We start from the raw sequence: 12,899 nt of genomic DNA, 5'->3' as shown, positions 1-12,899 counted from the left end.
TAGCTTATTAAGCCAGTTTTGCATTCCAGGTCAAACATTGAACTCCTTCCCATTGCATATCAGATAGGGGGGCATGTTTTTTTTTATCTTCTCGGTGCCGAAGGAATATTGATAGTGGAGATCTTTATACCACCTGGTATCCAGGTTTACTTGAAGTTGTTCTACATATGCAATGGTTTTAATAAATGCGATTGTTTTTGTTATACGTGATGTTTCCTTTAACTGTTTTTATACATGCAATTGCTTTAATGTTGTGTGTGTGTGAGACAGAGAGAGAGATTGTGATATTACTTGAGATGCTTTATATGAAGTGATTTAAAAATTAAATAAATAATTGGAGGTGGTGTGTGTGTGTGTGTGTGTTGCTTAGGAAGGCTTTCCCTTTCTGTTTATGAAAGATTTGATGAAGTGCTTCCATTGATTTATAATTTGATTTTACTCTTCCAGATGTTGCTTAATTGACTTTGTTGTTGTTCTTAGAGCTTGTATTTCAGTTTTTCAATTCTGTTTTGCCCTTGTCTTGATGACTCTGTGCTACGAAGTTGTTTGTAAAATTGTTTAATAAATAAAATAAATAATGGGTAGCAATGTTTACTCGGGAACAAGCCTCAAAATAATTGAGAACTGGCAGCTGGAAACTGTAGCAAAAACAGCACTCGCTGATTATCTTATGTACTTGAAATTTCCAAGTACCACAGAACTTTCACTTTGGGCTGTTTTAATGCCTTATTATCAGCTTTGCTGGAAGGGAAATACTCACACATTCCGTATAACCAGCATGTCTGTCTCTGTCAATCCAGCATTGAAATAGTAAAGCGTGTTTTACTCTACTGCTTATACTATAAGGACATTTGCTACTCATACAACACACCTATTTTAATAAAATTCCCAGGGAGACCTGATAATTTTTGCACCTCCTTCCCTTTGACAGACTCCACTAACAAAATCACCATCAATGTGGCAAAATCCTGCATTGCTAGGAACCCGATGATTAAAGCTCTCTACCAACCATTCTAGTCCTCAGTAATTCACTCTAGTGTTCCAGTTACAGGTAGTAACTGCCATAGTCAAAACAAAACAAAATAAAAAATTGCTTCCAGTAGCACTTTAGAGACCAACTAAAGTTTGTTCTTGGTATGAGCTTTCTGAAGAAGTGTGCATGCACACGAAAGCTCATACCAAGAACAAACTTAGTTGGTCTCTAAGGTGCTACTGGAAGGAATTTTTTTTTTTTTCGCTCTAGTGTGTTTGTGAATGTGTGATGATGCACACTCATATCCTAGCTTTTTTGTTAATCCCAAAGAGTCTTTGGCCTGTAAACTGTAAAATTTCATGTGGTCCCCTTTATTCTAGTGGCTGATTTGAGATCATAATAATAAAATTTGATTGATTGGAAAACAATAGGGATTGTCTCCGATAAATGAGGACAGTTGGAATGTATGAACTGGGGAGTGAGTGCACAGGTAGTCTATATTTTGCTGCAACACACAAAGCAGACTCTGGTGCTGCTAGCATAAGTGAAGATTGCTAGTGAGTCCTACAGGGTGTACAGAGAGGACACTAAGCACCCAACAGCTTTTTAAACATGCAAAAGTGATTTCAGATCCCACTCCTCCTTCATATCCTGCTGCCATAGCTGGGCTTGAATTGACCACGCTGATCTATTTGATTTATATTGTGGGTTGCAATGGTGGTGATTTAACAGCTGGTGGAAGTAACAGATCATTTAATGTGGAGCGTGATTCATCTGTTTTCACACATTTCTGCTTCTGAATTTGAGCCATCAATTGTTGTTAATACAGCTTTGCTCACATCTGAAGCCTTTTCCTTTTACAAATAAGGGTAGGTCTTCTCTGGAGTGCTGCTGCGGGACAACAATGGCTCCATCTATTGGTAGCAAATGCTACAGTGTTGTATGTCCAGATGACTGATTTTCTGAGCCCTTTCCAATCTCCATAGAAGCAAGATACTTCTTCTTCTTCTTCTTTTAAGGTTTCACATTTTGGGAGAGGAAGCTCCCAGTTTCGCGTGGGGGTGTGTGTGGAACCCTTCTTGCAAATTCATATTCAATTTTAGTAGAAATCTAACCAAAGCACTTTTAAAGGATTGGGGCAGGGCTCTTTGATGCGCCTTCCCTAGAATCACAGCCTTCCTTCTAAACAAATAATAATAATAATAATAATAATAATAAATCCTTCCAGTAGCACCTTAGAGACCAACTAAGTTTGTTCTTGGTATGAACTTTTGTGTGCATGCACACTTCTTCAGATACACGAAAGCTCATACCAAGAACAAACTTAGTTGGTCTCTAGGGTGCTACTGGAATGAATTTTTTTTAAAAAATTATTTTGTTTTGACTATGGCAGACCAACACCAGCTACCTACCTGTAACAGTCTTCCTTCTAGGCAGAGATAATGGGAACTTGATGAAGGAGCACATTGATGCTTCAGGAAAAACTCCACAAACTCAGTTTTGCCTCGTTATACTAGTGTGCGGATGGAAAGGAGGGGATTAGTGGGAAGGATCACTAAAGGAGAGGGGGCACTGAACCATTATTATACCTACTGCTTCTCGGTGGCGAAGCTGCATGCTCCGGTACTGGGGGCATAGAGCAGGCGGGGGCATGGCACTGACTGTGGGGGGCGTGGTGCCTGGTGCGGTGGGGGGTGGGCGGCGCGTTCGGGGGCAGTTGCGATAGTACCCCCTCCCCGATAGTGCTGGGGCTGGTGCGCTCCCCCCGCCCCTCCCTTCCTCCACCAGTGCTTCTTCTCACCCATAACATCTCCTACTAAGCAAGGCTCCGGAACTGCAATAAAGCTCCCTGTCCATGGTGGTGGTGGATTGTCTGGGGTAGGGACTGTGGTGGTGAATCAGTGGGTACAGGGAGCTCATAGCTTATAAACCCTTTGAGTCTTCCGCTGCAGATTGACACAGCTGCCTCAAGTGGCAGGAACCAAGAGGCACCTCTGTGGGCATGCCCCCGTGACCTGAACTGGGGAAGCAGCTCCATTGGGTTCCAGAGAGATCTCATGGGGCTCTTGTGAGATCTTGCTGGAACCCAGAAGCCACACAACCCCAGCAAGCAGGGCTTCGGCAGGGGCAGCAAGGGGGGGGGGGGAATTGGTATTTGGCTCATGAACAAGGTGGCACCTTCCCATTTCACTTCCGGTGGCAAAATGGGGTGCAGCACTACTGCCTCCAGTCCTCTCTATTGGGTTCTCCAAACTCTCTCCAAGCTACCCCCCCTTTTTCCCCAGGCCACCACCATCACTGGGCTGCTTTGCTCCCTCCTTGAGTATTTTTGCTTGACTGGGATGTGTCCTTCACCTCTGATAATGCCTCTTGCTTGTCTTGCTTGGAGGATAGGGAGGGTTGTGCAGAAAGCAGCCTGGTGGACTAAGGTAAAATTTCCATTTGTTGCTTGCTTTTACCTCTGGCCCCACCCACCTCTGTCACATGACTCCCAGAAGGGGATGTGGCTCTCAGACTGAACAAGATTCCCGCCCCTAGCATAGGCCTCATTCTGACCCACCAGGGCTCATCTTATGCTCTTATATCTCTGCCTCCGCTGCATGTTGTGTAATATTGTATTTTAATGTTGATGTTGTGTTTTGATTGCTGTTACCTGTCCTGGGACGTTGAGGTTAATGGCAGGCAATAAATTGTAATAATACCAAAGCTAATACTACTAATGGATAGGATTTTGCTAGTTTCTTAAACGAACATATCATTAAGGGTGGAAAAGCAAATTAATGCAATATCCTCGGAGCTCTCTACTCTGGGTGTTCTGATAACAGTTGTCCTGAACTTTTCCCCATGCAGGGAGGATGAAGTGTGGAATAATTTCAACAAGCTGATATGCCTGCTTCTTTTATTTATCATATTTGTGCTTATTTAAAGCACAAAGATGATAAATAATGATGGGTGCAGCACAAAGCTCTTGAGCAAACAGCAGTCAATTTTTCAGGGGGAGGGCAATTGTTGCTAGCACAACTCAGAGAAATGATCCTTAGGCAGTGTCAGGAAACCCCCCTCCCCAAGACAGGTAGCACCCCGGGATCGTTTGGAGTACAGGGACCCTCCTCCGCTATTCACCAGTTCGTCCTCCCCCTCCCCTGCCGAAAGCGACCATACCTCCAGTGGGGAGGGGGAGTCGGAAGCAGGAAGGCAGTGCAGGGGCTCTGAGAGGATCGCGGAGCCTCAGTGCCGAAGGGATAGCGGGGAACGGGGTCAGGTTCCCACGCTCCGAGGTCGCAGGCAGGAAGGACTTGGAAGGGGGAGGCGGGGGTTCAGATTCCCGCGCCTCTTTTGCTGGACAAAGAACCAGAAGGGGTCATTCCTGGACTCTGCAGAGGGATGAGATGGACGTTTGAACTTTTGCTCGACTGTAAATATTTTGCACAATAAAGAACTTAGTTTTAGAAGTTCTGCGTTTGGCTGATTCTCATGAGCAACCACTGAACATCCTTACAGGCAGCTTTGCTATATTAAGCAACACAAATTACTATGTGTGTTTGTTTCTCCTGATGAAGTGACAATAGATGTTAAATGTTGCTGAAAGCAGATGTTCCCAGAAGGAAGCATTTTTAACATAATGAGATAACACCCCCCCTTTTGTTCCCCCACTCCCAGTATGAGCAGTGTATTTGGATTAAGGGGAGGCGGAGAGAAATTAAATTCATTTTTGCAGTTAAAGGCGGACTATCTAATATGCACTTTCCAAAATGGTGCAGGAACCAAAACCCAGCCACCTTTTGAAATTTGCACTTCTCTGAATTTTGCAGTGCAGCTCTGAGCACAAAAATGTATATTTTGGGGTAAAGTGTGCATAAAGATTCCCTTATCCCACATGTGCTCGCTTGACCACTTTGATCAGCAAAACTGGCACAACTACAGGTGTCACATGACACACATTCCTCATTTGTAACCTCATTTAGTCATTTGTAAGCTCATTTAGTCATTTAGTGTGGCAGCACTTGCACTTTGCCTGCTAAAAGCATTCTTGTTTATACAAGCCCACCCAGGTGCTTAGAAAGTTGAGGTAGTTTTAATCCACTTCAGTTTTTCAACTTTTGTATGTCTTGACGTATGGCTGTAAATTTTTCTTGATTTTATTGTTTTGCCTTTTTGTAAACCACTTTGAGGTTTCTTATTACAGTCAAGTGGTGTGTAAGTTTTATTTGTATTCTGCCTTTCTATAGTTAACCCACGAGGTGGGTTACAACATCAAATACACATAATTACAAACATAACTAAAGTAGCCACAAGCAATACATAAAACATCAAGAATTACACAACCAAATCTTAAAAATTCCGCATAAATCACAATAGGATCTGAAACAAATAATATCAAAACTATAGTCAAAACAATATATATATATATATATATATATTCCTTCCAGTAGCACCTTAGAGACCAACTAAGTTTGTTCTTGGTATGAGCTTTCATGTGCATGCACACTTCTTCAGATACTGAAGAAGTATCTTCAGTATTCTTCAGTGTTCTTCAGGGAAGTCTCTAAGGTGCTACTGGAAGGAATTTTTTATTTTTTATTTTGTTTTGACTATGGCAGACCAACACGGCTACCTACCTGTAACTGAAATAATATCAGAAACAGCAACAACCTCCCCCCCACACACAAACCAATACCCCAACCTAATATTGTGCTATTTGGACTGTTGCTTTATGTTTTTGTTGATTATATCTTTTACTGTTATTTTTATACCATTCTTGGGAATTTATAATTATACATCGGTATTTAAAAATTATTTTAATGTATTGTAATACCAAATGGCCTTCTCCAGGCCATTAGCACCGCTTGTCACAGTTCTGTGTTCTGGGTGCTCCATGGTTCTTGAAAGCAACGTGTCTGCTGTTGTCACAAGCTCGGAAATATTTCTGGGGCACTCTTGGGTTCGTGTGTGTTTTGTTTTAGGGCTACCCAATAGCTCTCATTTGTTCCATTTGCTACAGGTCTGAGGATCCGGCTCTTCAACTTCTCCCTGAAGCTCCTTACGTGCCTCCTTTACATTGTCCGTGTTCTGCTTGATGACCCACAACAGATAGGGTGGTGAGAGCCTTTCTCTCTGCTACAGCATGCCCGTTTTGTTGTGCATCCGTGATTATTTGTGTTCATTGGGGCAGTCATGTGTGACCCCTCTTTCAATATTGTTTGCACCTGCAAAAGTTTCAGGGCAGACACTCTGCTTTCAGGGCATGTGCCATAACTACCTACTGAAATCCTAAAACTTTTCCTACTACAAATGCTCCAGGCTTATTTATTTGTTTGTTTTGTCTCTACCTTGTCATGCTGTGATGCAAGAGTGCCCCTCCCAATGACGTTCATGTGGTAACATGGGGTGGCATCACAGGACAAGTAGAATAATGTGTAGATGGCCCCGCGTGCATCCACTGCTAGTAAGCTGTTGTTGTGTCAATGGCATGTTGCAGAAGACAACCCCCCCCCCAAAAAAAAACCCACCAATCCAAAGGGCTCCTAACATAGCTTATTTCAATTAAAGGCAACATGCTGTCTTCTGAAATGCTAACTCCCTGCTGTAGCTTCCTGTAGCCTGAGTACTGTTTCTAAAAGGCATTTTATTTTTATACTATTTTCACTCAGCTGGGAATGCGAAAAACACAATTCCTCAACTTTCAACCAGTCATCAACACAAATCAATTGGTAAGTAGGGGGCCAGTAGCCCTTCTGGTTATATATATGTGGATTTGCTCAAATGACAGGCTAGTTTTTTTAAATCTGCAAAATCATGTTGTTGATGTGGAGTGGGGGAGTTGCTTACACCCCATAATATTGTTTTTAAATACCCCTTCCTGGCACTAGGTGAGACAGAGCCTCTATGCAGGTGCATAGAACGGACATGGGAGGCTGCCTTTTACCGAATCTGGCCATTGGTCAAACTAGCTCAATATTGCCTACTTCAGCTAGCAGTCTCTGTCCAGGTTTTTGGGGCAGTGGATCTCTTTCCCAAGACAGAAACTGAAACCTGGAAGTAATTGTTCTGGCCCACTTAGCAGGCATTTGCCAGGCCGACTTTGTTAGCTATCATGCATAGCTGTCAACTTTCCCCCTTTTTTGCGGGAAATTCCCTTATTCCGGCGCTGTTTCCCACTGCAGAAAAACGGAAGGTTGACAGCTATGTACCCATGCAGTGCAGCGTGAGCCTGGAGGCCGCCAGATCCCACTTCGCAGTGTGGGGAGAACTCACGCCCTATCGCTCACTCCACATGATCTGCTGCTCGATGATCCGAAGGAAAGGGGATTTTCCAAGGGAGGGCTTTTTAAGCAACAACCTATTCAAAGCCGGAACATCAGGGAAAGATGTACCTTTGGCTGCTGTTAAGTGCTCTGTGTTCCCGGGTTGGAGCTTAAAAGGGAGAATATGCAAATTCCAGTAAGTGAGATATTAGGATGCATAACAAGCAAAGAGGGATGCTGGAAATTGCTCATCCCCCATGGAGGAATGCACTTAGTAATCTGCTTAACTAAACCGCTAGACCAGACACCACATTTGTAGAAATGATTCGGGTAAAAGAAGAACGTTGCCTCCCAGAGCTGAGTGAAACTAAGTGTAAGGAAGAATTTTTTAAAACAAAACAAAACAAAATCCTTCTAGTAGCACCTTAGAGACCAACTAAGTTTGTTCTTGGTATGAGCTTTCGTGTGCATGCACACTTCTTCAGAAAGCTCTTACCAAGAACAAACTTAGTTGGTCTCCAAGGTGCTACTGGAAGGATTTTTTTTATTTTTTTATTTTTACTATGGCAGACAAACACAGCTACCTACCTGTAACTGAAAAAAATTTTGTTTGTTTTTTTTATTAAAAGATTTTCTTGATTTACAAAGGCATGTGCAATGTCTCTCTCGTATTTTTTCCATGTAACATTTTTACAAATCAGTTTCGTTTGTTGAGACATTAGGAAGAAAAGGGGGGGAGAGGTGGAGGGGGGATGGGGGGTGGTGTTTCTGTTTTACTTAATATATGTAGGGTTTGGTGTCAGCGTTGCTTGTGCAGGTTCTCTGTTGTTCACTTGTGCTCCTTTGCTGGTGAGAGAGGTCGGGGTTGGCGTAGGGTGTGATTGTTCATTTGTGGTTGGCTGTGGTGGTCTTTGTTTTCCTGTATCACACACACAACCCAACAAGACAATGACAAAAATCCACCAACAGCAGGAAGAATTGAACTAACTTGACCTCTGTCCTCAAAACTTTTCACTGCTACTTCTTTTTAAAAGTATTTTTTATTAAAGATTTCTTGATTTACAAAAGTATGTACAATGTCTCTCTCTCATATTTTCCCCATTTATCATTTTTACAAATCAGTTTCATTTGTTGAGACATTGGGAAGAAGAGGGGGAAAGAGGTGGACAGGGGTGGGAGGATGGGTGGCGGTGGGGCCGGGTGACGATGCTTCTATTTTACTTAATATATGTAGAAACAAAATAAAAAATTCTTTCCAGTAGCACCTTAGAGACCAACTAAGTTTGTTCTTGGTATGAGCTTTCGTGTGCATGCACACCTCTTCAGATACACTGAAACAGAAGTCACCAGATCCTTAAATATAGTGAGGGAGTGGGGAGGGGTATTACTCAGAAGGGTGGTGGGAATGGGTGATCAGCTGGTAGGTGTGGAAAACCTGTTGACGACTCTTAACGGCTTAACCCCTCCCCACTCCCTCACTATATTTAAGGATCTGGTGACTTCTGTTTCAGTGTATCTGAAGAAGTGTGCATGCACACGAAAGCTCATACCAAGAACAAACTTAGTTGGTCTCTAAGGTGCTACTGGAAAGAATTTTTTATTTTGTTTTGACTATGGCAGTCCAACACGGCTACCCACCTGTAACTGAATATATGTAGAGTTTGGTGTCAGCATTCCTAGTGTAGGTTCTCTTTTGTTCGCTTTTGTTCCTTTGGTGGTGAGAGATGCTGTGGTTGTTCATTTGTGGTTGGCTGTGGTGGTCTTTGTTTTCATGTGCGAGTGGGGCGGGTGGGTGTTTTGGATCAGGTTAGCCATATTGATTTGTATGCTGTTGGTAGATTTTTGTCATTGTCTTGTTGGGCTGTGTGTGTGATTAAGGGGAGCCATACCCAGGTGAAGGCATCTTCTTCTGTTTGTCCCCGTATCCTTTTCAGCTTATTGGTTAATTTTTCTAGTAAGGCTTTCCCCCATACTATTTGGTACCATTGGTCCATGCTTACTCCTGACAGGTCTCTCCAGTGTCTAGTGATGATGTTTCTCGTTGCTGAAAGTAGGTGGGTTATGAGTTCTTTGTGGTGTAAGTGGGCATTATTGTATTGGAAGATGTTTAGTAAGGCCAATTCTGGGGTGATTTTTAATACTTGCTTGATTATTTTACTTATTTCTCGTATGGTTGTTGTCCAGAATAGTTGGATTTTGGGGCACTCCCACCACCTGTGGAGATATGTGCCTGTGGAGGTGCACCCTCTCCAGCATTTTGGTGAGGTTCCTGGGTGTATTAGCACTAGTTTTCTTGGTGTTAGGTACCACCTGTAGGTGAGTTTCAGAGTGAGTTATTTTCTTTTCGTTGATATGGATTTAAAGGGGGGGTTTAGACCACATTCTGGTCCATTGGGTGGGGTTGATCTCATATCCTATGCCATCCTGAGTGCTCTCCCTCTCTCCCCCCCCCCATGGTATTGATATTTGACACTGGAGATCTTTGCTCTCCGTCTCATGTACTTTGGAATTCTGAGAAACTGAAAAATCCACGTGGTTTAGAGACCAATGCTTAAAGTAGTGCAGTTTTGAAAGCTTTTGTCTGCCATCTTGAATCAAAATGGCACCCAGTTGTATCCAAACAAAGACAAACACCTGCTCCTTGATCTCAGGAACCATGAAAAGTTTGGTTACAATATTTAAGAGGTGTCCAGATGTGCTTCCCAAATGGTATAGTCAACTGGTATTTGACACTAAAGATCTTTTATTTCAACATTTGATATTTAAGAGTACATGGTAGTTGATATGCAATGACATTTTATGTTTGTCTTTACTGGATAGCTAGCATGCAATTGTGTTTGGGTTTTTTACATGACACACAAAGGTGCATAGTGTTAGACAGCATGTGATAGTTGGCTTGAGATGTATTCAATATTTTACTGAATAGATTAAATAGTAAATACAACAGTATTTATTATTTGATAATACAGCAGTATTTTGTATTGGGAAGTATTTTATATTCCACATGTAATGGGATTTAATATTTGATTCAGTTGTGTTATTGACATTGAACAGCCCTTAGTATTTTATTGCTTATATGCAGTGGTATTTTGTACTGCATAGAATTTTATAGACAGTATGCAAATTTATTATTTTACTGCCTAGCCTAGATGAGATGTCACACTGCATTGTTAGTTCATGTTTTGTGCCTGTCAAAATCAAAAGAGGAGAAATGCCAGCAAGCCTAAAACTCCCAAATTTGAATCCTGAGATAAAATGTCATATTTAAAATTCAGAAGTGCTGTTTCCAAATTTATACATGTTGTGTTCAAAGTCTGAAATAGCTCAATAGGACAAGTTGGCTACAATCAACACGAGCCCACTGCTTTTAAATCAAATCCTCCAACAAGATTTTTTTTTTTTGTCTTTGTTATTACATATTCTGTGCAGGACTCCAGTTATATGGGTGGACCGAAACAAGCCATTATGGGCAATACAGGTAAGTGAAGAAGAAAATTGTTAAAATATACAAATGAATGCAGTGGCCAAGGGTCTGAAACGTAGTTTTATATATTCTTGATTAAAATTGGATAGGGCCACTTGGAGCCAAATTTGTTTCATCCAGGCATACATAATTTTACAGGTGAAGTGTAATCCCCACGTTTTGGTAATTTAAACAAAATCTTCTTCTCCCCAAGATAAAACTGAAGGAAATTCACTCTACTTATTTACATCAGTTGTTGTTATGCACAGCACTGACTGTCCCAGACCAGTGCTATCATTAACCCCCTTCTCCTTCCCAGAGCAATTTTTCAACAGAGCTTATTCTACTTTTTAAACACACAGAGAGACACACACACGTTCATGTAACTGAATAAGTGTACAACAGCATCACTTTTAAAAAATAAAAATATTACAACCCACCTGAGGTAGGGACAGCTCAGATAACTGAATCAGAGTTGGATTCATGGCTCAGTATATCTTGTCAGTTACAGGTGTCTGACAGGTGTCCCCAGGACAGGTGACTAATTTGCTGGCTGACATGTCTGTTAAAAGAAATGACAAAGGTCCAGGGGAAACACCTCTGACAGCGAGAACCTGTTTTGTATATATCTTTGTAAGCACCCTAAGGAGGAAGCCAGTAGCCTTCAAGTCAGCCATTCCTGGGTTAGACTGTTGCAGAATTCTTCATTCATGTTGGACAGCGGTGCTAAAAATTCCTCTGCTTTCCCCTTACCACCACTTCCAGGTCAGCGTAGCAATCATTAGCTTTCTTGAGACGATGCTTCTGATTTACCTCAGCTACAAGGTAAGATTATGGCCTTGAGGGTAGGTTGGCTAAACTGATCATGCATGAGGTGCACTGCGTTCCGCCCAACATGACAGGGGCCCGGCACACATGTGGGAGGTCACACGGTGGGAGGAAGACCAACTGGGCCTGGTACGCCCTCCGAAAGGCCCCAATGGGGCCTAGCTGCAGCCATGGGAGGGCCTGAAAGGGCCCAGCCAGCTGTGGAATATTGAGGGGGCGCGGCCCCCTCAGTGAAAATTCTGAGGAGGAGTTCAGCTCCCACGGCCCCACATATATGGCACGCCTGTTATGCATGCATGCAGGGATAACAAATATGAATCTCTTTTTCTTTTTAGGGGAACATTTGTGAGCAGATCTTTCGTGTAACTTTCATCCTTGAAATGATCAACACTGTGCCCTTCATTATTACAGTAAGCGTGTGTTAGATGGACATTGCTAAAACTAATGGTTGCTGAGAGGTTCTCCCGCTCATTCAAAAAGAGAGAGAGGAAGAACAGTTGTCACTACCATTCAGAATAAATTTAAAAAATGATTTATTTATTTTTGCAAGAGAGCAGCTGCTGGTAGGGTTCATAAGCAACAGCTCACTCAAAAGATAAATGAGCTTTGCAAGAGCACAGCTGCTAACAAATAGCCCACCCCACTGCAATTTGGTGCTGGGCTTCCAAAGATTACAGCAGGATTATAGGACAAAGCTTGGAATCAGCTGCCATAATAACACATGAAGAGGTCCATTCTTTGTCACTGAAACCTGATGAGACGGATCTTAAGCCTATATGGAGTACTGGACTGGGGCCAGGGTGGCCCGGTTGAAATATCCACATAGCCATGAAGCTCACTAGCCTACCTCACAGGGTTGTTGTGAGATAAAACTGTGAGGAGTTGAATATGCCAAGCTGAACCCCTTAGAGGAAACAATCCTCAGATGAAATAGCAGTGTAATATAATCTTAACTTTTAGGGTCCAGTTGGAAGGGTAAGCTGCATATCCACATGCAAATATGTCTCCATTGGAGACTTTTGCTGAGAAAAGCAGGTTTGGGGAGGTTGTGGATTTGAGTGGAGAAACAGCAGGTGGTGGGGAGTTGCTTCAATCTCTCCCCAGCCACTGCCACATGCACACTCTCTTTCCCTAATGAGGGGCTCTTCCATTCGGGTGAAAACAACAGCACTCCACCAAATTCAGCCTTTCCTCAGTCAGCCCCCATATCCCTGCCTTCTCACTTATGACCAATCAGGGACAGCTCTTCCTGTCATTGGCGCTCTCTCTCTCTCTCTCTCTCTCTCTCTCTCTCTCTCTCTCTCTCTCACACACACACACACACACACACACACACACACACACACCACAGAGGCCCCCTAGGCAGTTGAAATCTTGGAGCTTATTTCGT

At 42.6% G+C, this 12,899-nt stretch overlaps 1 protein-coding gene across 13 annotated transcripts in view; it reads left to right on the top strand.

Annotated features, from left to right (window-relative positions):
• The window catches only part of KCNT1 (potassium sodium-activated channel subfamily T member 1), a 183,846-nt gene that overhangs the window by 106,391 nt on the left and 64,556 nt on the right, over positions 1-12,899 (top strand). For all 13 annotated transcript variants that reach the window (XM_033137688.1, XM_033137690.1, XM_033137689.1 and 10 more), the window contains 5 exons: positions 5,976-6,072; positions 6,625-6,684; positions 10,648-10,696; positions 11,447-11,506; positions 11,845-11,919. In XM_033137688.1, the coding sequence (XP_032993579.1) occupies positions 5,976-6,072; positions 6,625-6,684; positions 10,648-10,696; positions 11,447-11,506; positions 11,845-11,919 (341 nt within the window). The remainder of the gene's footprint in view (positions 1-5,975; positions 6,073-6,624; positions 6,685-10,647; positions 10,697-11,446; positions 11,507-11,844; positions 11,920-12,899) is intronic.

Source organism: Lacerta agilis, chromosome Z (genome assembly GCF_009819535.1).
Source record: "Lacerta agilis isolate rLacAgi1 chromosome Z, rLacAgi1.pri, whole genome shotgun sequence".
Lineage (NCBI taxonomy): Eukaryota > Metazoa > Chordata > Lepidosauria > Squamata > Lacertidae > Lacerta > Lacerta agilis.
This window is presented reverse-complemented; position numbering and strand designations above follow the sequence as displayed.